This window comes from Paecilomyces variotii, assembly GCF_004022145.1.
Source record: "Paecilomyces variotii strain CBS 101075 chromosome Unknown C8Q69scaffold_5, whole genome shotgun sequence".
In the NCBI taxonomy this organism is placed as follows: domain Eukaryota; kingdom Fungi; phylum Ascomycota; class Eurotiomycetes; order Eurotiales; family Thermoascaceae; genus Paecilomyces; species Paecilomyces variotii.
This window is the reverse complement of record NW_021167144.1, coordinates 1,035,229-1,057,169: the sequence shown is the minus strand read 5'-3', so window position 1 is coordinate 1,057,169 and position 21,941 is coordinate 1,035,229. Positions and strand designations below refer to the sequence as shown.

Here is a 21,941-nt window from a genome sequence, read left to right as displayed (position 1 = left end):
GTCCAGGTTCCTTTCCTATTGGGAAATCGATGGTCTAGAATTGCCCGGACGCCCGGTGGCATCCCCACCATCGACTTAGCTGTAGAATCCAAGAATGGGGGTCCTGAACAATGAGCTACCATCACTGAAGCACGGCTGCTTTGCTCATCTTATCTGTTTTTGGGGACATAAGTGGAGAATGTTAGCAGTATATTATGTATTATCGGCTTTCATAGATCTCAATCATCAATTACATGAAGCCTCAAGACTTTCAGACTTGATCCCCATACCTTGGAAGAACATTGCGATAGCTAGCCAGGCTTCGAATTGCGGGAGACAATGGAACTGTGATTGAAGTCATTTAGAAAATAGTTTTTGATCGACTTCGCTATTCTATCAGATTGCATCCTTCTTGCTGAAATAATACAGGCGGTATCAGGAAAGGGTTGATATCAGTAAGGAAAGAGAAACGGAGAAGTACTAAACTAAGAGTCGGCCTTCCCAATAGAAATACAGCAGATAGAAAATTGCACTACAAAAGAAAAAAAGACCCAAAAAGAGACTGCACCCAGTGGTGGACTTGCTAATAGTCAACGGTCATGAAAGACGCCATGGATCAAATATATATAGGTCCAACTGCAGAGGATAAGATGAAATGTATGCAGTGCTGTGCAAGTAGGATATTGTAAGAGCCATTCGCCGATTGTGCCACTGTCCGCAAATGTCCGTAAAGATGTCCTTGCACTTTGCAATCCTTTTCTCTGTTTGGATAGCTGATTCTCAGTACATGGGGCCCTCTGCATTTCTTTTATTTATGCTCTCGACTTGCAAAAGGAATAAAACAACAGAGAAGGGAGAGATCGAGGGAAAGGGACCGAAAATTAGTTCGAAAAAGACCATTAACAATGTGTAGTTGTGCGAATGTCCATTGTGACAAATGGAACCTCTATTATGCAAACAGGAATGGGACATGCCGATCTCCAAACGCCTCGCACTCCCCAAAACCAGCCACCGACCAGATGCCAGTCGATAAAAAGAAAATCACAGAGAAGTCCGACGTGCAACAAGCAGCAACAGAAGAGCTTTCTAACCTCGCTTTACTTTAGTTCTGTGATTGTTGACTTTGGCTACGAAGCGTATTGGAGCGCGAACGTCTCGAAGTGGATCTCCTACCACGAGTGGAGGTGCTATCTGACGGCACAAAGTCGAAGCTTGGAACAAGATCCGGATTCTGACTTGGAGGAGTGGTGGACGAAACTGCGTAATCCGTAATAACAGGATCATCAGGATGCGTATCGGGATGCACCTCAATGGCGGCTTGATCATCTCGACCATTGCCATTGCGGGAGAACTTAAGAGAATCATTGTCACCGTGGCCTCTCTCAATAGGAGACCAGCCGGCGATACTACCTGCCACTATACCAGCCATAGCAGCCGCCGGGCCGAAAGCCGAGTTAGAACGAGAGCGTGTTCGGTTTCTTGAACGCGATTCTGGAGTAGCAGGTGGGGGCGAGGCCGAGGTTGATGGAGGAGCCTCTTCGCTCACTGGGGTTGCAGGAGCAGATTCTTCTCTTGAGCGTGAGCCGCTGCGAGACCTTGGAAGAAGAGTTTCCGGATGCTGAAGCTTGTGCTTGAGATGCCTCAACCGTCCTCCGCGAACCGTCTTAAGGAAGCTCAGTTGATCTCGAATCTCCTCCAACGCTGGGTTCCACTCAAAACGGCTTTCCTCGTCCGACACAAAAAGCTGTGGTGGTTTCTTGCGGCTCAAAAAGTGCGGGACGAGTCGCTGAATAAGTGAATCGGGAATTAATCGAATGATGACTGCAACGGGGACAGAGATGGCTCCAAGAACCAAGGAGACGCCCCATTGTGGTCCGTTCAGACGCTTCACGGAGAAGGCCCGTCCACCGACAAAGATAATCATAACTTGCCCCGCTATAATAATAGCCTGAATACCTATAAACCAGACATTGCGGTGTATTCCCTCGAAAATATTGAAATGGTTGTCTAGGCGGCGACAACTTGGAAAGACATTAGCATATAATCCCATATTACCAGGGCCCGATAGTACTCACTTATACTGATTGAATATCTGCATCCAGACGAAAGTGTTGAACACGACCGTCTCCAGTGCCGCCTGCTCCTCAGAGGTCTTGTAACCGAATATTCTGTTCCCGGCAAAATTCAAAACCAACGTCACAACCAACTGGTATATCGACTGTCCAATGATCATTTTCCACATGGTCAACGAAATGAGAGATGACGACTTCGGTTCAGGCCTCCGATCCAGGACATAAGGCGAGGGCGGATCCGTTGCCAGAGCAAGAGCTGCGAAAGTATCCATGATAAGATTAACCCACAACAACTGCACTGCCGTGAGTACAGAGCTCTCATCACCGCTAGCTACAGCAGATACAAATGTCAAGACGACAGCAGTGACGTTCACAGTGATTTGGAACTAGATTCGGTTTAGTATGCATCAAGCGATTACGAATATAGATTGGACTGACCTGCAGGAACTTTTTCACGGCATCATTGACAGTCCGGCCCCACGCAATGGCCTTCACAATGGAAGTGAAATTGTCATCCATCAGAATAATATCCGACGCCTCCTTGGCCACCTCGGTTCCAGCAATTCCCATGGAGAAACCAACATCAGCAGTTTTCAGAGCTGGCGCGTCGTTCGTGCCATCACCAGTGACAGCAACCGTCTCGCCCAGTTTCTTTAACCGCGCAACGAGAATTCTCTTATCCTCAGGACTTGATCTCGCAAGTACCTGAAGTCTAGGGATCACTTGATTCATCTGATGAGAGCTGAGCTTGCGGAATTTGGGGCCTTCCATTGCGACGCCGCCAGGAGTGAATATGCCACATTCTTGCGCAATAGCCTTCGCTGTTAATATGTTGTCACCTGTAACCATGCGTACAAATACACCGGCTTTCTGACACTGATGGACGGAGTCAGCGACACCAGGGCGGAGAGGATCCTGAATTCCGACCACTCCGAGGAAGACCATATCTTTGAAGATAGCATCGAACTGCGCGAGTTTTCGATCTTCTTCCAGAGTAGGAGCACCTCGTGGAGGCCACTGGTCAAAGTCACGGTACAAGAGACCAATAGTTCGTAGCGAGCGGGACGCATAATTGGCGACAATGTCATTGAGAGATGAACGCATTTGATCCGTCAGAGGGGTATCCGCCGGTTCTTTCGTGGGATCGCTTATGATTCGCGTCGATTTGGAAATCAGTATCTCAGAGGCACCTTTGACAAACATTCGATATCGTCCATCCTGCTGTTTGATCACCACGGCCATACACTTCCTTCCAGAATCGAAAGGGACCATTTGAACCATCTGAGAGTTGGACCGGGCTTCACTGAGAGCGCCCATACCAAGGAAATCGCGTGCAAAATTCAACAGTGCGGTCTCTGTCTTTGACCCAACGAAAGTAGGTACACCATCTTCGTCACCTTCAAACGCAGTCGAATTCTGCACGATAGATTGCAATAGCATATCCTTTACAGACGGAGACAAAGTAGCGACAAATTCTGAAGGAGAGACGTTACTAGAATCGTCACCGCCATTGTTGCTAGTCTCGACTTCAGTCGATGAGTTCTGCGGCTTCTTTTTATCCCCAAACCTAGAAGAGGTGCCCAAGGTACCGGCCACTACACTCATCTTATTTTGAGTGAGTGTACCAGTCTTGTCCGAGCAGATGGTAGTCGCATTGCCCATAGTCTCGCAAGCTCGCAGAAGACGAACCAGATTGTTGTCCTTCAACATACGTGTGGTGGCAAAGGCGAGAGCAAGAGTAACAGCCAAGGGCAACCCCTCCGGCACTGCAACGACGATGATTGTCACTGCAACAATGAAAATCTGGAGGAAAGCTTGTCCCTTTGCATCGGCACCATCGATGTTCTTCAGCTCGACGAGAAACTTGATAAACAGCACCACAAACAGGAGTAGACCTGAAGCGAGACCAAGCTTGGCGATGTGTTCAGCCAGAACATTCAGTTTGGACTGTAACGGTGTTGTCTGGCCTTCATCTTGTAGGGACATCATGGTCTTTCCATAACTTGAGTTGACGCCGGTGGATGTGACGAGAAACGTTCCAACACCTTCAGAAACCTTGGCACCCGACACGATGAAAGGGTCCATCTTGGAAAGGTTCTCATGGTTTTCAATGGCTCTGTAAACGTCGTCTGCTGAGTGCTTGCGTAACATGTCGGACTCTCCCGTTGCAGACGACTCGTCGCATTTCAGATTGTGACCTTCAATGAAAATACCATCCACCGGTACCAGGTCACCCGGCTCCAGATGCACCACGTCGCCAACGAGGACATCGAACACGGAGATCTCGACTGTTTTCCCTGACCGTATCACCTTAACATGACGATCTTCTTTCTTCTTATTCAGTTTGACAAACTGCCGTTCTTTCTGCCAATCGTTGACAGCACCGACAATGACCACGATCAAAATGGCTACTATAATAGCGACACCTTCTACCCATTCGACGCCCGGCTCGCCGTTCTTGGCCGTGACAGACTGGTAGATTCCAAGTGCAAGTGAGATGACGGCAGCTATTGTCAACAGAATCAGAACCTTGTCGTTATATGCAATCCATGCCAGTTCCAAGAACGACTTGGCCTTCTTTTCTGGCAGCCTATTATCCCCAAATACGCGCTTTCGATCGGCAAACGCGTCACCACCTTGGCCACTGGCGCCCTGGTTTGAATCCGCCAAGGGGGTATTTGACGCAACCTTTGGTGTCTGTTGTTGAACATCTCTTCCTGTTGCCTCCTCGAAGCTGACCGTACCGTCCAAATAAGTCTCGTCCAGGCTCAAACCGCTCCGCCTATCGGACCTAAGTCCCCGCTCAAGACCAGCGAGACCACCGATAGCATGAAAGGCCGATAGGCTCTTTGGATTCAGAAGTTTGTTCAGTTGGCCCGGAGAAAATGCGAATTTGTTATCCTCCACCTCGAAGTCACCTTCCGTTCCTGGATCAGGGAGCAAAGCATCTTCGTCGTTCATAACGGTGCTATTCGTCCTGGAATTGTCGACTGGGGAAGATTGAACGTAAGTATCACTTCCAAACGAGCTTCCGCTATGGGTTGTCCCTTCTGATTCGATTGAGTTGCCGCGAGACCTGCTGCCAGGAACCGCTAGAAAGTTGGAGTGAACATCAGGCCCTTTGAAGGTCGGCGACGAAACGTTGTGCGGCGATGTAGGCCTGCTCTCCCTCTCCCGACCTTCGAAAGAGCGCATGGATCGTTGATCAGTAGGCGACACGTCGTTGCTTGGTAGCAGTGTGCCCGTGTCAGTTTCCACATTGCTTGTTGAGATCCGCAAGGAAGGTTGAGGTCGAGCCGGTGCAGCTCCCCCTTGGCCTTGCGAGGGTGAGTCCGTAGCGAGATTCACCGCAGATGTATCGATGGTGATAGTGGGCGCTCGTGCCCTCCGGAAAGGGTTGTTGTTCTGTCGTGCGCCATCCCCATTTTCCTTTCGGTCCGACATGGTTATGGTAACTGGCCGGTGATACGATCATATAAGAATAGCAGAGAGGTCCTGGAAGGAAGTAACGAAGGTCGATTCGCCTCTCTTGCAACCCACTATGTCATAGCTCAAGCTTATCCCACCAAAAGGAATGTCTGAACCTAGATGGCCTTAGAAGAGAGTGTGTATAAAGACGTCGCTGGAAAAAGAGCTTCCTTCCCAGCCCTCGTTGTGACGCTGCTGATGGCCACTAGAGAGAGATGGCGCTCACACCTATCAAACTGCGTCAGTCCATCCACTGAGAACCGCGATTTTTGGCTGTTGTAGGGAAACGATCGAGTGCGAACCGTTGAAATGGCGTACATACCAGTCGTGCCTGTCCAGGATTCCCCGTCGAACTGATCAGGTTGGATCGCCAGCAAAGACAACACAACGATCGTCTTGTCGACGAACCACGATGGTCGGGGATATGTCCAATGAAAGTGCGAAGACTGCCATCAACAGTGTGCAACGAGCACCGTGTTTGGAGTAGAGTTAAGCACACACTGGGCGAGCTTTTCGTCGGGGCTCAGGAGCGTGATGATCAGAGCCCAGGCTTTTCTTACAATATTAACAGTAATAACAACGGGCGGGAAACCTTCCAACCTCCGGACCCAAACGTTTGACCAGACGGAGCTATCCCCCGTCTTTGCAACAGAGAGTAATGGGCAGATCCATGGGCATCAATCGACGCCTCCGGACTGTTGCTCTCCCCTTGTTACACTAGTTCTCCACTAGACAGTTGCATGCGGGAAGACTATTTGCACCCGAATGCCAACAGCAGCCACTCAGGGCTGCCATTGCTCCTTGAGCAGCCGTTCCAGAGCATATATTATTATTGCCCTGTCATCATCGATATTAATTACCAGGGCTTATGGTACAGTTAGGTACAACTCGCCGATGACAGGCCTCGCTGATTCAGATTGATACTTGAGATAGGCCTTCACGATTGACGGGATATAGATACGTCTACTCTCTTCTCCCATCAGCCAACTCCCCCACAAGAAGCCTGATTCCAAAGCTAACGTACCATCAGCATCATGGCTCCTGACCGCAAGAGCTCGCCACTACTGGCAAAGCAGGATCCAGACAAGAAAATTTCTTTGCCCAGACGGGAGATGGGGTTGGGGGTTGCTTTAGCGTTTGCACAGCCTCACTCACTTGTCCTTCATTGGACTCGCATTCAGAGCGTCGGCCAACATGAACCACGAACCCAGTCTTCCTTTCCACCCAAACAGGATGAGGCATTTTCAGGGCGGCAATGCCAGATGTCATGTTGTGACGGACATGCCATCGCAGAACCGATAATGTTATCGACAGAGTAACCCAGACGACTGCATCCTGGCAATAATCAACCACGCGACAGAAGGAGCTTACCGGCTACAGAACGGCCACTTAGTTATGCCTTGGTAGTCTACCCGCGCAGGTACGCTTTCGGCCGGCCTTTAGGGGCGGCATATTCTAGTCAACTTGAGCTTAACGAGCTCCACCCAAGATCCGCCGGGCTTGCTACGTCAATTCGAGATACAAAAAGGGTCCATCAAAGCCGTTCTTGGCACAGGTCGATCGGTCTAGAGGGGCCCCATGGGAGACGACCTTTGTCAGTCGGCGTTTCTGGTCGCTTATGGAACTGCTGCTACTGCTAACTTATCAGATAAAAGATAAGCCCGACTGGCTGTTTCGACTGCTTCAGGAAGGTCCAAACGCGCTGTTCAAGAGTGATGGTTCTTCAGTGTTCGAGGACACATCTTTTGGAGATCGACTCGTCAGCGCCGATTCGAGGACACCAACGACAGAACAGACCCCCAGTAAGAATCATCCAAAGTGGTTCTTTCTCTTGTCCACATCCATATAGTTATCCTTGTTGCTATACGGTCCCACAGCTAATAGTCAGGAAAAGAGAGCTCCGTATGTCAAAGAGGACGTTGTGACGGGTTCAAAACCACATAGGTAAATCGCGGGACCAAGGCTCCTTGTGCTAGGGCCCTCATTACCAGGATTGTTCAACTCCAGTCAAGAGAATGCTGTGCAATCATGGCGCTTATTCGCCTAATACTTTCCTAATAGTATCCTAGGAGACAGTGTCCTCCCTGGAATGCAAATAATAATGACCAGAACTGAATGGCAGCAGTCTTGACAACATGTTGCCTCCCATGTGCCCCTACAATAAATAAGACTAATATGATCTGTCTCACAAGCTGTCAGCCGAATCTACATAACTTAATATTCCTGTTTGCATTTCCGGGGTATCCCTTGCACCGATGCGTTAGACGTGTAGGCGCATCAGACCACTAGCGCGGACGAAAAAGATTCAACCCCAGTGAATATTTTGTTATCGCGCTTGGGTCTGTCATACTGAGCCACTTTGATGTTTGACGGCTTTTGGATGTAGACTGTAGGATATCGCCCCTAGCTTGGCTGCTTGAGATATGCCACTGTACCAGACTATGCAAAAAAAGATGAAAACTCATTTGCAGAGGAATCGATTATTTAGATCACATCAACAGCGGTTTTCTGTTCTGCTGATCATATAACCAGTCTCTTATGCGGTCATATCACAGATGTTGATAATCCCAGCCTTGTTCGCGCATTCTGTATTCCTTTCCGACGACTGACAGTCACACCCAACGAGTCCAATTCCATATGATGCCCAAGTGTAAGAACCGGATAGGGGATGCTCTTGATTTTCCACCAATACTGCAATTGTCAATGTGCTTGTGATTCCATACAAAGAGGGAACATGCACAGTAATTCACTCGTCATAGATTGATTCTGCGGAAGCCATGCGGAGCCGTCGTCACGCCCTGAGGTTGTCAACCACGAAAGTCTTCCACTCGGTCTTCATGGCAAAATGTAATGAATAACCTCTCCAGCACCATAAATGACATCAGTCCTTATAAATCAATCTGTAGAGATCATATAATTCTACTTATTCATCTATATAAAAAAGCCATCGAGTCCTTCGACAGGTTTTCTACGACTCCACAGTATAGTTCGGTATTAACTATATAAATAATTACAAAGTCACGCTTTTATCAAATCAACATGTCCTCAGTTCTCCCTCACAACAAGGATCAACCCACAAAGAAAAAGAATACGGCCATCGACCCCGTTGAGACCTATGGATTCACAGCTGTTCCTTCCTCCGCGGAAACGCTGCTCAATTCCTCAACGCCCTACCCGGCTCCATCCTCACCTCCAGCACCTATATCCGTCTCAGACATCCCTATTCCCAATACGCCCCTCGCTCAACGCATCCACGACTATGCGAAATCGCATCTCCCAGAACCGACATACAACCACTCACTGCGTGTCTACCTGTACGGAATCGCCATGAAGCGTTACCGCTTCCCGACCTGGGCATTTACGGACGAGACATACTTCCTCAGCTGTCTGCTGCATGACATCGGTACGACGGAAGAGAATCTGCATAAGACCCATATCAGCTTCGAGTTCTACGGTGGTATCTTGGCTCTCAATTTACTACAGTCAACTGGAGCAATCGCGGTTGCGTCGCCCATGGCAGCTCCGCGTGAGCAGGCTGAGAGTGTTACGGAAGCTATTATTCGACATCAGGATCTGTGCCAGGAGGGGAAGATTACAGCGTTAGGGCAATTATTGCAGCTGGCCACGATCTTTGGTACTTTCTTTCTCCTTTCTTTGACTCCCTTTTCCCCCATGGCCCCCCTCTCCCTGTCTTGTCATGGTTCCTATCGTAGGTTACTTAGAACCATAGACATAGCTCATGTATGGATATTATGTGGCTATGACCATGCTCAAAACTCCACCACATGAATCAACTACTAATAGAAATCAATAGATAACACAGGCACGCACTCTCAACTAGTCCACAAAGCAACAATCGAAGATGTAACCAAACACTACCCGCGTCTGAAGTGGAGCGATTGCTTCACTGCTGTCATCCATCGGGAGAATAGCCTGAAGCCATGGGCGCATACGACCACTTTGGGCGAAGAGGCCTTCCCGGCAAAGGTTCAGGGGAATAGGCTCATGGCAGAGTATGAGTAGGCTTTGCATCGGAGATTTTGTCGGGAAGCAAGCGACGATGCATCTCCCATCGTTATCGGTGGTCTTGTTCTAACTGGCCGATAATGAGGGTCAGGACTATGAATGCGTGATGCGATGACAGTATCCCAGTCCTAGCTGTAAATGAAACGAGTATTACCTCATATGATATTGCGACAGTTATTACAAAGGTTGATACTAAGCGTTTTGAGGCGCCCTTGGACAGGGAAGTATTTGTGATCCCTGATCTGAAGCCCATAGCCTAGAGATATCTCTCATGCAGATTGATAATCAAGTGGATCGAGTCCTAATTTACACCAACACCCTAAAAAGTGCCCCGATAGATCCCATAAACACGATGAGTATCCCGTCCCGATGCAGTCACGGCAGTGCTCCTTCCAATACCGCAGATGTCTGACCCCTCCATATTCAATTCTACGCCGCCTGGCGGCACGATTCAATTGCAACAACAAAGACAAACCGCGTATCGTCATCAGGGTTGGCGGAAGATTGCAGTCGGATCGTCGCCTTCAAGCTTGATCTTCCAGATGTCGAATCTCGCTCCATGTGCAAGCTTCTTTTTGTTTTTAGGTGTTGGGGTATTCACAAGTGCCGTACTCGACAAAGCCAACGCATCTACCAGCTCGCACATGCGGCCCGCAGATACGAAACTGCTAGTCAAACTAGGGTTGCCTGCAATGACCGTGGAAAGATTCACGCATTCAACTAGGAACTCGCCAGAGAGTGAATGGCCCGCAAAATAAAGAGCATTGTGGTAGTAAAGGAAGACCTCCGGTAGATAAGTGCTGCGGATGTACTCCAATTGAGTCTCCTCGAGTTCTGCAACAGGAGAAAATAAGCAAGAGCATGAAGGTGCAACGGGGAATCTGCTATTATACTCACCATCCCGAGCCTGAATAAGCCAATCGTCGCATAGGTAGTTGATATGCTCGGTAAGCTGGTCAAGTAGGACTTGCAGATTGTTTCTCAATTCGTGTACTGCAGTAGGCTCTCCTGAAGTCTTGTTCCTATAGAAACAATTAGCAAAAGTTGTTTGCGTATTTAAAAGAGGCGAGACGCACTGTTCAAAGTCTTCATAGGTCACGGCGAAATCCTCCAAGGCGTCAAAGACCAGAATAAGTCGCTCAAATTCGCGCATCATCTGAGACTGTTCATACATGATCGCTTGGCGACTACGAGACTGTAGACCGTTCGTTGCTTGGTTCTTCGAACGACTTGACTTCTTCGATGGGCTTGTCTTCACCGGGCTAGCGGGTTCTGAGGCTGGTATTCCGGCACCATCCTCATCGAGAAGGGGTACGTCCGCGACATCAATGCCCAGTATCTCCCGGGAGATGTCGGATAATCTCATGCGCCTGGATAGCTCACGAGCTGCCGCAAGAGACCCAGAAGCTATTCGACATATTAGTGCACGTTTTCTAGTGGCGCGCAACAGAACGTACCGTAAAATCTCTTGTACAACAATGTGCCGAGTTGGCATATACGCTGCCACTGGTCTTCAAGGTAGCGGTGCCACTCAAGACAACGAATTGTTCGTTCGTCTTCAGGAGACACATACTTTCCGACAAAATTCTTCTTCACCGGCGCCAACTCCTTATAACCGTCGCCGCCCCGGACGCTCTTGGAAAGACGGATAGTGGAGTTTACATCTTCTACCTGCATAGCGTCGCTGAGGACCCATTCCCACTGAGTGCGTAGTACAGCCTGCATGTCAATCTTATGCTTATGCATTGACCGGGCCTGGATCTTTCGCTCTCTAGGGTCGACAACGTCAATCAGCACTCTAGCAAGTACGGAGTGCGCTAGAGGAGCCGGAAGAAGAGAGGCATAGGACGCTATGAGGTCCACCAAGTGCACCTTCTGCAGGAAGTCGATGTATCCTATCAAGGTCACGGCTGCAGTCTGAGAGAAGTGAGAATCTGCGCGAGCGTAACCAAGCGATTTTGCAATCACATATAAATGTGTCGCAATTCGCAGAGAGTCCTGGTCTTTGGCTGCAATAAGAGCAGAATCTTCCACATGCGTGGGCGAGAGGTCAGGCACGAGATCAGACTCCGAGGTCGTGGCGACTTTAGAAACTGCATTTGCAAAGGCAACAAAAAATGAATCATAGTCCTTGCATAAGATGGCGCTTTGAATAGTGCGATAAGGGTTTCGAGCTTCGACGCTGATGCGCTCATGACCCTTGACTGTTTCCAGGAACTTGCGAACTTCGTCATATGCTTCAGGCTCTGGCAAGAAGGCTACATTGCCGTTCGCAGGATGGTTCAGTTTCCGTTGGAACTGCTTGCAGAATCCCTGGTAACGCGACAGCAGAACATGGTTGTAGAAGACATAGAGATAATCATCCCAGCTCTGACAGACCTTGTATGCAGGCTCAGTCTCACCCGCGAGTAGCGCGTAAACAGCTCGCTCAAAGTCTTCCGTGTTTTGATTCTGAGCTAGTGCTGAGCAGGCAGTCCTCCAGGATTCGTGGGACCGGCAGTTCATCATTCGAGTCATTCCATCATCTTCTTGACTGGTTTTTGATTGTGTGTCGATGTTCGAACCACACAAACTAACGGCTCGCCAGCTTTCCAGGCGCTCCTGCGACCATTCTCGGATTTTGCTCCAACTCTGGCCTTCTCTCAGCATTTTCCAGCAAGTCAACCAAGTTGCCCGTTCGAAGAATTGATCCTGCTTTTCAAGGCCATGTTTCTGTCTAGTTATCGCATCCGGGTCTAATTGCGTAACTAGAGGTTGACGATTTTCCGAGCCCAGGAGGGAGCGAATAAGTCCTGGATCGTCTGGCTCAAGCGGCTGAGGCCATGCGCGTAACCGTTTTTGGCCTTTGATTGTTTCCTTGGTATAGAGCCAACCGTGAGCCCACAATCCCTGTCCTCTTTCCGCCTGTGCCTCCAAATCGGCGATCAGGGAGTCGATATCATTGCTAGATGCCCTAGCAGTTTGCTCAAGCCACTTCATAACGATAACACACTCCGAAGCGAATCGATCAGCTGAGAGGAACTGCTCCCATACTTCGCGATCCGTAGAATACCGATGCAGATGCTGGAAAGCTGTTTCTTGCGCGCTTGTAGAATGCGCACGGGTAGCGGGATCGTCGACACTTAGGAAGTTCAGCAAAAGGTCCCAAGTATCAGCCTCCAATTGTAGTCGTTTCAGCTCCTCCTCAGTCTTAGGACTACCAATTCCGTCCTGCGAGTCACGGCTAGCTCTCCACCCAGACTTTGCGCGCTTTAGAGTGTTTTGCCTTGTAATCCCTTGGATCTGATCCTCTGCGATGACCTGGTAGCTCTTGACAAGTTGGTATGCGGCCTGGAAACTGCTAATATCGTTGGGGCGATGCTCATGTTGTTTAAAGCGATCTAGCTTCTCTGCAAATGCCTCGATCTGGCGTGTAACGCGATCAGCTGTACGGCGCAGAGGGTGTAAGGCCTGTTGAACGCCTGCGGAGGTGAAGAGGTCCGGTGTCGACATGCGGACATCTGAAAGATTCCAGTTAATTGAAGCCCCATTGATAGCTCCCGCCCAATAACCTACCTTGACGGTTCTCCTTCAGTTTCGCTTTTGGATTCTCGTATGTAGCGTCCACTCCATTCGTTTCTTCCTCGGGCCCCTCGTCAGGCTCCTCGTCCTCATCTTCTTCATCCTCGTCTTCAACTATTTCGTCTTCGTCGTCTACCATTTCATCTTCGTCGTCTTCGACCTCCTCATCGCTTACTTCATCTTCTTGATCTTCTTGATCTTCTTCGTCGTCGTCATCGTCGATCTCGATCACTTCAGGTTCATTCGATGACGCGGGTTGAGGAGCCTGGTGACCTATGAGCGAACAAATTCAAGGGGGCCTGGAAAAAAGATGAGAACTTACCTGTGCGAAATTAAAGCTACCATTACTTCTGGCAGCGCCAGCCGCTCTTGTCAGAGGCGCCATGTATGACAGAAGGCAGCAGCACTCAGGCTCGCTGTCGCACTCGTGCGGTGTTTGTAGCTCTGCTATTTCCAGCTTTCTTGGATCCCAATAATGTTACGGGCGCGCCTCCCGGCCAACATTTACGCTAGCTCCGATCGGGACTAGCACAAGACGATCCTGCACAGTACAAAATCTCTTCGCTTCGCCCTTTTTTTGAACTTCTTTTTCTTTCTTCAACAAATGTCAAATAGGCAACCATTAGAGTCTCGGAACGGATCGATCAGTGTCCATTCAGGTCAAAGGACCTCTCGCGCGCTCAAGGTTGTCTTAGAACAATCTAGCAGTTCTTCAACTAGCCTAGCCTTTAATTTTTATGAGGGCTCAGACTGCAAAAGAACTGTTACATACCAGCGCATTCTCTCGTAAGATAAACAACGGTCGAAATTCGCATTGCGCTTCTACAAGATATCAAATATGTACATGTGTATGAACGCCTGTCACCGATTACTTCTGTCTCAATATTTCTCATCTGAGCACTGGGAAGAGATCAGCTCTGTAAGCCGCGCTGCTTCAATTTGACCTTAAGCAGACTCGGCTTAGGACAGCTTGGTGTCTGCGCATCCTCACCCCGCTCCTTATAGAATGCGTTGCAACATTCGTATAAGGCGTCTAGTTGAGCTTGGCATCTCTCCTCTTTATAATTGTTCTTGGTCAAGCAAGCTTAGGCTAGTTAGCCTTTTCTACTTGAACTTGGGGGCAGGGGAAATCACTTTGTATAGCACACTGAGCAGTGTTAGTTAGGGCCATGACTCGGGATAGCACAGGGCAAACATGGTTATACGTACTGCTCGTGGATGGCAAGGAGGATCATACTTCACATCATCTTTGAGCTCTCCCTGAACATCATTCATTTGGCTTCAGTGTTTGTTCATTTCTCGATCACAACCTCATTGGGACACTCTACCATGACGCAATAAGTAAACTACCAAAGCCGTCTGTTTGGCAGTTTGAGATCCCGGAAGTGAACTCAGCACTGAATTTAGACGGAAGAGTAAGCAGGAAGCCCCTCTAAAACATAAAATCGGTGTATATTCGGTTGATTGATGGGAGGAAAAGAATAACCGCAGAATATCTGCAATAGATCATCTCTTTCAAAGAGAGAGACCATTGACGGTCCCTGTATTGGACCTGCGCCGCAAAAACAGATTATCCGGGCTCTCTCCGCGGACGGTGGGGTGGCTGTTGCACCCATCATTTCACTGGTATATCAGCTCTTGTCCGCCTCTTTACTTTCACCTCAGATCCTCGTCAAGAATTGTGACACCTGACTATTCCTACTGTAGCTCTTTTGGTAAGTATGCTGCATTCTCAGTGACAGGACCTATACCTTTTGAGCTGGCATCTTTCTTCAGCAGAACTAACCCATTTCTCTCACTGCAGAAACGTGCCAACACCTGACTTTCACATCCCACACTACAACCCCGTGTTTTCTGCTTCAAGATCTCTGTGCGATAGGACAATCATGGCTGAGAATGCTGGCGACGCTCCTGCTCCTGTGGAGCACCTGAACATCAAGGTCACGGATAACAACAACGAGGTCTTCTTCAAGATCAAGCGAACCACGCAACTGAAGAAGCTGATGGATGCTTTCTGTGAACGCCAAGGAAAGCAGCCATCGACCGTCCGTTTCCTTTTCGACGGAACCCGAGTGCGGCCAGAGGACACTCCTGATACGGTAAGTTCTGAGACCCCCCTGCTGCGCCATATGTCTATGAACCCGGAAACGCTGGCAAGAGGCTACTGAACCGGATTCTACAAATCCATGGAGCTAAGTGGTGCTAATTCATTCTTTCAGCTCGAAATGGCCGACGGCGATACGCTCGAAGTTCACCAGGAGCAGATCGGCGGGTGATCGCGTACCACTTTCACAAAACTCTCACGTTACAACACGAAAGAGGAACGAAATGTCTGTCACGAAGAGATTCGGTCTTATTTGGACGGGATACTGTGTGGTGCTACTTTTTCATGAGAATTAATGGGCGTGCGGCGTGTTCACTCGTGATTTAGGCTCGCGCTTTGGGGGAGGGGTATCTGGTTGAACGCAAGCGAGGAAAAGGGACGAGTCTTTTTTTTTCTACTGCGCCGCATCTGCGTGCATTCGTCTCCCGTCTCACTATTTTGAGCGTCTACACTTTTCTAAGCTGCTCAAGGTGCACTCGTTCTTCGTCATGTGAACTAGACATTGGCGGAGACTGAATGTGTTGCTACCTCTTCGTCTCTAATAGATAGTGCGGCAAGACTACTTTCTCAGGACTCAGAATCATTCCAGTCTTTTCTTATATTCTCTTGCTTCCAAAACCAAGTCCCGATGCGACTCCTTAGACGCTACTAATACTACTAGATAGACAAGGATTGGCCCATTACGTCATAACATGACACTCCCACGAGACACAATGGATGCTTGTCAGGGAGGCTTTAATAAGACCGCTAGATCAAGGTGAACAGAAAGCAGATCAGAAGTTCGGCTGCAGATATATTAATATGACAGAATCGGATATAGATATTATTATATACAGGACACTATGCGGAGTATGCAGCCGAGATCGGAGCCCAAAATTTCACTAAGGGAGCGAAAGGAACCAGAGAATGGGAAGCAGATACACCACATATATGTATATATATACAGGGGAATTAAAGGATTGGATCGCTGAATGGAGAATGCATTAAGCATCCCAGACTGCAGACTTGGCCCGTTCTTCCTCTTCCTTGGCTCTCGCTGCTTCTTCCTTTTCGCGGTTTCGTCTCTTGAGCTCTTGCTCTCTGACAGCTCGGTCGTATGCTCGCTGCTCTTCTGTCCTCTTCGGTGCTCGGATCCCTAGTCCTCCAGCTATGAGCCTAGCAGCCACAGCTGTCTGCTTCGCCGGCCTCACGCGAGGAGGGCCAGGCGCTCGACTGTTGGGCACGGCGGGCGGGACAGCATCTGCGTATGGAGCATTGCCTGTAGCTGTCCAGGTAGCACTTGTCTGTGGTGAGATAGGTGTGGGCGGGGGAGCTAGCGGTCCTTCAGCTGACGGCGTGAGTGGTGTTGATGTCTCTTCCTTTTCTTTCTCCGTCTCAGAACCAGACGAATCGATCTCGTCTTCCCAGGAATCTGCGATTGCGTCCTTCTTCGGTTTCGTTGGACCTTTCTTGGTTATAGGTCGTGGTATGTCTTTATCCGGTCTCTTGTTGGTGAGGCTGAGATCTTGCAGACACGATTCCAACTGGGACTCCAACTCCTTGGTGCCTGTATCGAATCACGAGCCTAGTCAGTTGATGTTTCTCGCAACACTTCTTCGATATACATTGCCATTGATCCAAGCTACTCACCTTTTGATGTATCGGGCGTTCGATCAGCCATAATGGACATGGGTCAATATGTCGATGTGAGATCAGACTTGAGTACTCGAAGTAGTATGCTTGCATGCGACTCAGCGACACTAGAAGTAATCTGAGTATAGCGTCGACGGGGCAGGCATGGGGCCCTAGAGTACTTGGATCGACCCCCCGCCTTGCTGGGATTCTCGACGATGTCACAGGGGGAGCGTTCTGATTGGCTATGGGAGCCAAAATCGTAGATCAACCTCGGCGGGAATAACCGGTCAGCAAGGCAAAGACAAGGCAGGTTTCAACGTAGCCAGCACTGTTGTTTTTGTTCCGTCACTGATGATGCTTGTGGGTGAGTTCTAGCGGAGAGGAGCGACGCTCGTGCAGTTCGAGAATAGAGTCGAAAGAAGCTTGCGCCGAGAGCAAAGCGCTTGCTCCCATGGTTCCGCGTCCTGCCGTCGAACGGTCGATGGGCTCACCATTTCTACTCCGTACGCGTCTCTTGTCTAACTCATTACCCCATATTTCTGCCCGGTCGACCTGTGAAGATGGCGTTGTCGAGCCGTTTCAGACCGACGGGTCTGTCACACTTGTTGGTACTCCGTACAGCCAACGGACATTCCGTGGTGTGGTTCTCCCTCTTGTTCTCCTTACTGGCCAATTGCAGCACGTGACCAACGTTCGACCAGGTCACTTAACGAAGCAGCAGATCACACAAGACTTCGGGGACTGAGACAGAGACGCTACTCATTATTATTTGGGAGTCTCTTGTTTTCCGAATGTGTTGTAGTTTCAAAATTGAGACAATGCGCTACAGATGAATTGTAGTGCAGTGGATCATCCCGTTATCTGTCAGAGATCACCAGTATACCTACTCATGATCATTATTGATGTTGCCGTTGAAAGTTCAGTAATAATAGTATTCAATCTCTGGGGCGAATTCTATTTTTGAAGACCGGTGTTTCCGTGGCTGGAATAATACTCTTCTCTTCTGACTGCATCTAATCTTCCATGGTGGTCTAGAACTCACTGCACCGCCTATTTTATGGAGTCTCTTTACCCGTTAATCTCCACACGGTTACACTTTTTGTTTGGCTGATCTATTGAATTCACTGTGCCATTTAGGTGCCACATGTTTGGTCATCTCAAGACTTGTGAAGAAAAGTGCACGCAATCGTGATCAACGCTCAACCCTATGCCAGTCTCCGGGATTCGAGGATCGAGCTACAGGGGTGATATTAATAAGTTAAAGTACACGTAGTATATCTAACTACTCTAGAGGACTTCAATATGGTTCCTATAACTACTATATATGGCCATCCAATAGAATCGAATTAAAATTCATCAGAATACGCTCATTTTTCGTTTATATTTATAGAAACATGAACCGAAGAAAGAAGATTATCAAATCTTACATAAACCCCTGTGCTAACTAGTTAACTAACTAGCCTTGATAAGTTCTTTGGAGGTTCATGGAGATTAAGCTGCTTGGGTTGCGACTTGAACTATGTCTCATATTCTCTTGATATAGATACAATCAAACCTGACCATGAGGAATCAATTTGAACACGTATTTTCGTTCGTTATACAGAGGATTCGTTATATACCTAGAAAAGCGAGTCTCAATTAGCAAAATAGGTAGAGGTGGCTAGATTTCTCATACCTTTCCCTTGTTCGAAATTCTAACTAGTTAGTTATTCACTAGGGAATAGCTGGTTAGAAAGGTATCTTTTGCAGGAACCTTTTTAAAAAACGACGTATGATAAACTCGAGATTGCTAATGCCTAGGTACTCTGCTTCCAATAATATCGGGTTTAAGTTAGCCTTAGACTACGGAGCAAACGCCGCACCCTTTTTCGGCCGACCTTGAAACCTGGGGTAGACCGAACTTCCGAGAGGGGTTTATGCACTTCATAGCAACAGTAATTATTATTCTTGTTATCCTTGAAACGAAGCGAGTAGTACTCCGTAAAGCAAACCAGCTCCGAAGTTTTAGCCGTTCCGAAGCCGGTCGTACGAGTGCCGGTCGTATGAGTGCATCGTACGAGTGTTTCGGCAAAACGCAAAGTTGCCGGTGAATGCGGAGAAGCGCCGGTGCATCGACTAGGGCTCGGGGAGAATATGATGACCAACTTTCCCTCTCCCAAATTCTGTTTTCAAGAGGTGGTTTTATTGGCAGAAGAATCACAGCGTGGTCGGGAACGTCCCTGTCTCTGCGTCAAAAAGCATTCAGATGTAGTTTGGTAGTGGGTGCTTTCTGATTTTGAGCTCAATTCGGTTTTTGCCAGTCATGCCCGTGACTTCATCGCCCGTGCGGCTTTCACGGGCTCGCGTCTTACCCCATGCCTCACATATGTTAAGGTCCAAGTTCTCAACGTCAACGAGGACATGGGGATATGCGGATACGCTTCCAAATCTCAAGATTGGAGCCCATACAAAGGTCCTTTATCAAGGGTTTACTGGTAGGTTCAAACAACATACATACTATATAGGGTTGGGAAATACCGGATAGTTGCTGATACTTTAGCAGGTCGACAGGTAAATTAATGGGAGTAATCTATCATTGGAATCAGTGCTTACGCTAGTTCCAGGCCACTGCCAATGCGAAGGAATCTCTAGCATGGGGTACGAGGATTGTTGGAGGCGTGAAGCCTGGTGTGGAAGGCGAGCATTTGGGGCTTCCTGTCTTTCCCTCTGTGAGAACGGTGCGTATTACGGAGAACGCCTCTACATGTGCAAATTGCAGCAGTATGCTCATTGTAGTACATAGGCAGTGGATAGGGCGAAACCTGATGCATCTGCCATCTACGTCCCAGGAAACCAGACAGCCAAGGCGATTGAGGAAGCCATCGAAGCTGAAATACCCCTCGTAGTTGCTGTTGCGGAGCACGTTCCTCTTCATGACATGCTCAGAGTCAGTGGATCGCAGTGACAATCTCTATTTCACTCTAACATCTAACATCTCACAGGTCCATTCAATATTGCAGACGCAATCCAAGACCAGACTTGTGGGAGCAAACTGCCCTGGGATAATATCTGCAATTGGAAAATGTCGCATTGGATTTCAGCCCCTACCCTGCTTTTCGCCTGGTAGTATTGGTGTCGTTGCGAAGTCCGGCACTCTGAGCTACGAGACTGTCGCGTCATTGACCCGAGCTGGCTTGGGGCAATCTCTATGCATCAGCATGGGCGGTGATGTTCTGGCGGGAACCAATTTCGTGGACGCTCTGCAGATCTTTGAGAATGATCCCGACACGGAGGGTATCATCCTTGTGGGTGAGATCGGTGGCACTGCAGAAATTGATGCTGCTGAGTGGATCAAGGACTACCATAGGAGGACTTCTAATCCTAAGTATGACACCTTCATGCCATCTTTAGGTCGCACGGCTAACTGAGAAAAGACCAATCATGGCCCTAGTTGGTGGTATGGAAGCACCCCCAGGAAGAATTATGGGTCATGCAGGAGCCTGGGCTGCTCCCGGTGAGCCAGATGCCAGAGCGAAGTATAAGGCACTGCAAAATGCTGGCGCGGTACTCGTCAATCATCCCGAAAAGTTTGGAGAGGGTATGAGAGATCTGCTCAACAACACTACCCGACGTCCTACCATCCAAGTGAGTCCATGATAGTGCTACTGTACGCCACCAAACACTGATTTCTCCCAGTCTACATCTGGGAACCAAGGTCAGAAACGGAGTTTTCATACTGTGAGACGGACTCCTTCCGTTGTAAAGAATAGAGACGTGTTTTCGAATAAGCCCCAGCGACGCCGTCTCTATATCAAGCAACATCAAGCATTCGACATACTCAGAGGTGAAGGTATCGCCATTTATAACACAGTCGACCCAGATGAGGAATTTATCCTTTCAATCTCTGTTGACCGGAGTGCTCTGTCCCCATGCATCATTGCGTCTCCTACGATCGAAGAAGAGTTCTTATTAGCTTTTACCCGCAAATTCCCAATCAGTTACGCGAATCCGGATTTCTCCAAAGATGGCTCCCTGATTCCTTCCCTCACGTCACATCTTAACCTTCCGGCGAATGCCAGAGGAGGGCTTCAGAACCTAGTTGAGAAGCTCTGGCGCATATTTAAGGAGAAGGAAGCGTTCCTGCTCGAGACCAGAGCCTCCTTGACCCCAGCGGGACAATTTGAAGTCCACGGCGCACATTTCGGGTTCGACGATGCTGCGTACAGAAGCTCTGGCCGACAAGAGGAGATTCATAAGCTAAGGAATAAAGCCGAGGAGGTCCCTGAAGAGGTAGAAGCTGAGAAAGATGGTATTGTCTACGTTAAGTATGGCACCAGCAACCGAACTCTTTTCGCAGAACCCGCACTAATAGAGCTGTTAAAGACTTCAAGGCGAAGGAAGCATAGGGACACTGGGTAAGTTGCTCTTATGGGCCCAAGTAGCCATAAATGGTTCTAACACTGCATAGTCAATGGTGCTGGACTTGCTATGAACACAGTTGATGCGCTTACACTGCATGGTGGCCATTGCGCGAACTTCCTTGACACTGGTGGCAAGGCAACTTCAGAGACTGTCAAGTCCTCGTTCCGCATTATCTCTTCCGACCCACGCGTTAAGACTATCTTCGTTAACATCTTCGGTGGGTTGACCAGATGCGACATGATCGCTGAAGGTGTCATCTTGGCGTTCCGGGATCTGGACATGAAAGTCCCAGTGGTTGTCAGACTCAGGGGTACGAACGAGGAAGCGGGACAGAAGATGGTACGGCCCAAGTGGATAAAATGAATCTAGACCATGGCTAACACCTTCATACAGATTGCGGAGAGCGGCCTCCCATTGCACGCTTTCGACAGCTTTGAGGACGCTGCCAAAAAGGTCATTAGTCTGGCACGCCAATCTTAAATCATGAATCACATGAGTATCCTGCCATCTACGGATGGAGTCGCATTTTTAAGACCTTTATTACGCATATGCCATTTTTTAAATAGGATTGGTCATATTTGATATTAGCACGAACTGTCGGTGTCATCTCTACTCGCTTCCGTCATGTTTTCCAAGCATGGATGACTACAATTACGCAATACAACAATCTTATCATAGAGTGGAGACAATAGAGACTGCATCTTTGTTCTTCGTTT

The 21,941-nt window shown here is 48.7% G+C and overlaps 7 protein-coding genes across 7 annotated transcripts; 3 read left to right on the top strand and 4 right to left on the bottom strand.

Moving 5' to 3' along the window:
- Positions 1 to 931: 931 nt before the first annotated feature.
- Positions 932 to 5,834, bottom strand: C8Q69DRAFT_263252 (PMCA-type calcium-translocating P-type ATPase). The gene is made up of 3 exons (XM_028626721.1): positions 2,490 to 5,834; positions 2,055 to 2,437; positions 932 to 2,000 (listed from the first exon to the last, which is right to left on the bottom strand). Exons 1-3 carry the CDS (start codon positions 5,493 to 5,495, stop codon positions 1,082 to 1,084), a joined length of 4,308 nt encoding a protein of 1,435 aa, XP_028485336.1. The 5' UTR covers positions 5,496 to 5,834; the 3' UTR covers positions 932 to 1,081.
- Positions 5,835 to 8,352: 2,518 nt separating this feature from the next.
- On the top strand, positions 8,353 to 9,746 carry C8Q69DRAFT_263188 (urea hydro-lyase/cyanamide hydratase). The gene is made up of 2 exons (XM_028626720.1): positions 8,353 to 9,153; positions 9,334 to 9,746. Exons 1-2 carry the CDS (start codon positions 8,559 to 8,561, stop codon positions 9,540 to 9,542), a joined length of 804 nt encoding a protein of 267 aa, XP_028485335.1. The 5' UTR covers positions 8,353 to 8,558; the 3' UTR covers positions 9,543 to 9,746.
- Positions 9,747 to 9,915: 169 nt separating this feature from the next.
- On the bottom strand, positions 9,916 to 13,541 carry C8Q69DRAFT_263180 (107-domain-containing protein). Its single transcript, XM_028626719.1, has 5 exons — positions 13,429 to 13,541; positions 13,101 to 13,371; positions 11,003 to 13,045; positions 10,622 to 10,952; positions 9,916 to 10,567 (listed from the first exon to the last, which is right to left on the bottom strand). Exons 1-5 carry the CDS (start codon positions 13,489 to 13,491, stop codon positions 10,033 to 10,035), a joined length of 3,243 nt encoding a protein of 1,080 aa, XP_028485334.1. The 5' UTR covers positions 13,492 to 13,541; the 3' UTR covers positions 9,916 to 10,032.
- Positions 13,542 to 13,715: 174 nt separating this feature from the next.
- C8Q69DRAFT_466995 (hypothetical protein) lies at positions 13,716 to 14,716 on the bottom strand. Its single transcript, XM_028630597.1, has 4 exons — positions 14,435 to 14,716; positions 14,316 to 14,366; positions 14,241 to 14,253; positions 13,716 to 14,190 (listed from the first exon to the last, which is right to left on the bottom strand). Exons 1-4 carry the CDS (start codon positions 14,435 to 14,437, stop codon positions 14,018 to 14,020), a joined length of 240 nt encoding a protein of 79 aa, XP_028485333.1. The 5' UTR covers positions 14,438 to 14,716; the 3' UTR covers positions 13,716 to 14,017.
- Positions 14,717 to 15,604, top strand: C8Q69DRAFT_466992 (hypothetical protein). Its single transcript, XM_028630596.1, has 2 exons — positions 14,717 to 14,821; positions 14,911 to 15,604. The coding sequence occupies exon 2, from the start codon at positions 14,993 to 14,995 to the stop codon at positions 15,272 to 15,274; it is 282 nt and encodes a 93-aa protein (XP_028485332.1). The 5' UTR covers positions 14,717 to 14,821; positions 14,911 to 14,992; the 3' UTR covers positions 15,275 to 15,604.
- A 362-nt stretch (positions 15,605 to 15,966) lies between these two features.
- On the bottom strand, positions 15,967 to 17,077 carry C8Q69DRAFT_263118 (hypothetical protein). The gene is made up of 2 exons (XM_028626718.1): positions 16,840 to 17,077; positions 15,967 to 16,756 (listed from the first exon to the last, which is right to left on the bottom strand). Exons 1-2 carry the CDS (start codon positions 16,877 to 16,879, stop codon positions 16,194 to 16,196), a joined length of 603 nt encoding a protein of 200 aa, XP_028485331.1. The 5' UTR covers positions 16,880 to 17,077; the 3' UTR covers positions 15,967 to 16,193.
- A 2,049-nt stretch (positions 17,078 to 19,126) lies between these two features.
- C8Q69DRAFT_444586 (putative succinyl-CoA synthetase subunit alpha) lies at positions 19,127 to 21,705 on the top strand (the record flags this gene model as incomplete). The annotated part of the gene is made up of 10 exons (XM_028629009.1): positions 19,127 to 19,298; positions 19,367 to 19,374; positions 19,428 to 19,541; positions 19,607 to 19,750; positions 19,806 to 20,188; positions 20,238 to 20,448; positions 20,500 to 21,128; positions 21,187 to 21,218; positions 21,272 to 21,564; positions 21,619 to 21,705. 10 exons carry the CDS (start codon positions 19,127 to 19,129, stop codon positions 21,703 to 21,705), a joined length of 2,073 nt encoding a protein of 690 aa, XP_028485330.1.
- Between the last annotated feature and the right edge of the window lie 236 nt (positions 21,706 to 21,941).

Coding starts and splice junctions, on each gene's coding strand:
- C8Q69DRAFT_263252 (XM_028626721.1), bottom strand. CDS start 5,495: ATGTCGGACCGAAAGGAAAATGGGGATGGCGCACGACAGAACAACAAC. Junction 2,438..2,489: donor CCGTGAAAAAGTTCCTGCAG/GTCAGTCCAATC, acceptor AACCGAATCTAG/TTCCAAATCACTGTGAACGT. Junction 2,001..2,054: donor CAGATATTCAATCAGTATAA/GTGAGTACTATC, acceptor TGTCTTTCCAAG/TTGTCGCCGCCTAGACAACC.
- C8Q69DRAFT_263188 (XM_028626720.1), top strand. CDS start 8,559: ATGTCCTCAGTTCTCCCTCACAACAAGGATCAACCCACAAAGAAAAAG. Junction 9,154..9,333: donor GCAGCTGGCCACGATCTTTG/GTACTTTCTTTC, acceptor AGAAATCAATAG/ATAACACAGGCACGCACTCT.
- C8Q69DRAFT_263180 (XM_028626719.1), bottom strand. CDS start 13,491: ATGGCGCCTCTGACAAGAGCGGCTGGCGCTGCCAGAAGTAATGGTAGC. Junction 13,372..13,428: donor GTAGCTTTAATTTCGCACAG/GTAAGTTCTCAT, acceptor ATAGGTCACCAG/GCTCCTCAACCCGCGTCATC. Junction 13,046..13,100: donor ACTGAAGGAGAACCGTCAAG/GTAGGTTATTGG, acceptor GGAATCTTTCAG/ATGTCCGCATGTCGACACCG.
- C8Q69DRAFT_466992 (XM_028630596.1), top strand. CDS start 14,993: ATGGCTGAGAATGCTGGCGACGCTCCTGCTCCTGTGGAGCACCTGAAC.
- C8Q69DRAFT_263118 (XM_028626718.1), bottom strand. CDS start 16,879: ATGTCCATTATGGCTGATCGAACGCCCGATACATCAAAAG. Junction 16,757..16,839: donor AACGCCCGATACATCAAAAG/GTGAGTAGCTTG, acceptor GATTCGATACAG/GCACCAAGGAGTTGGAGTCC.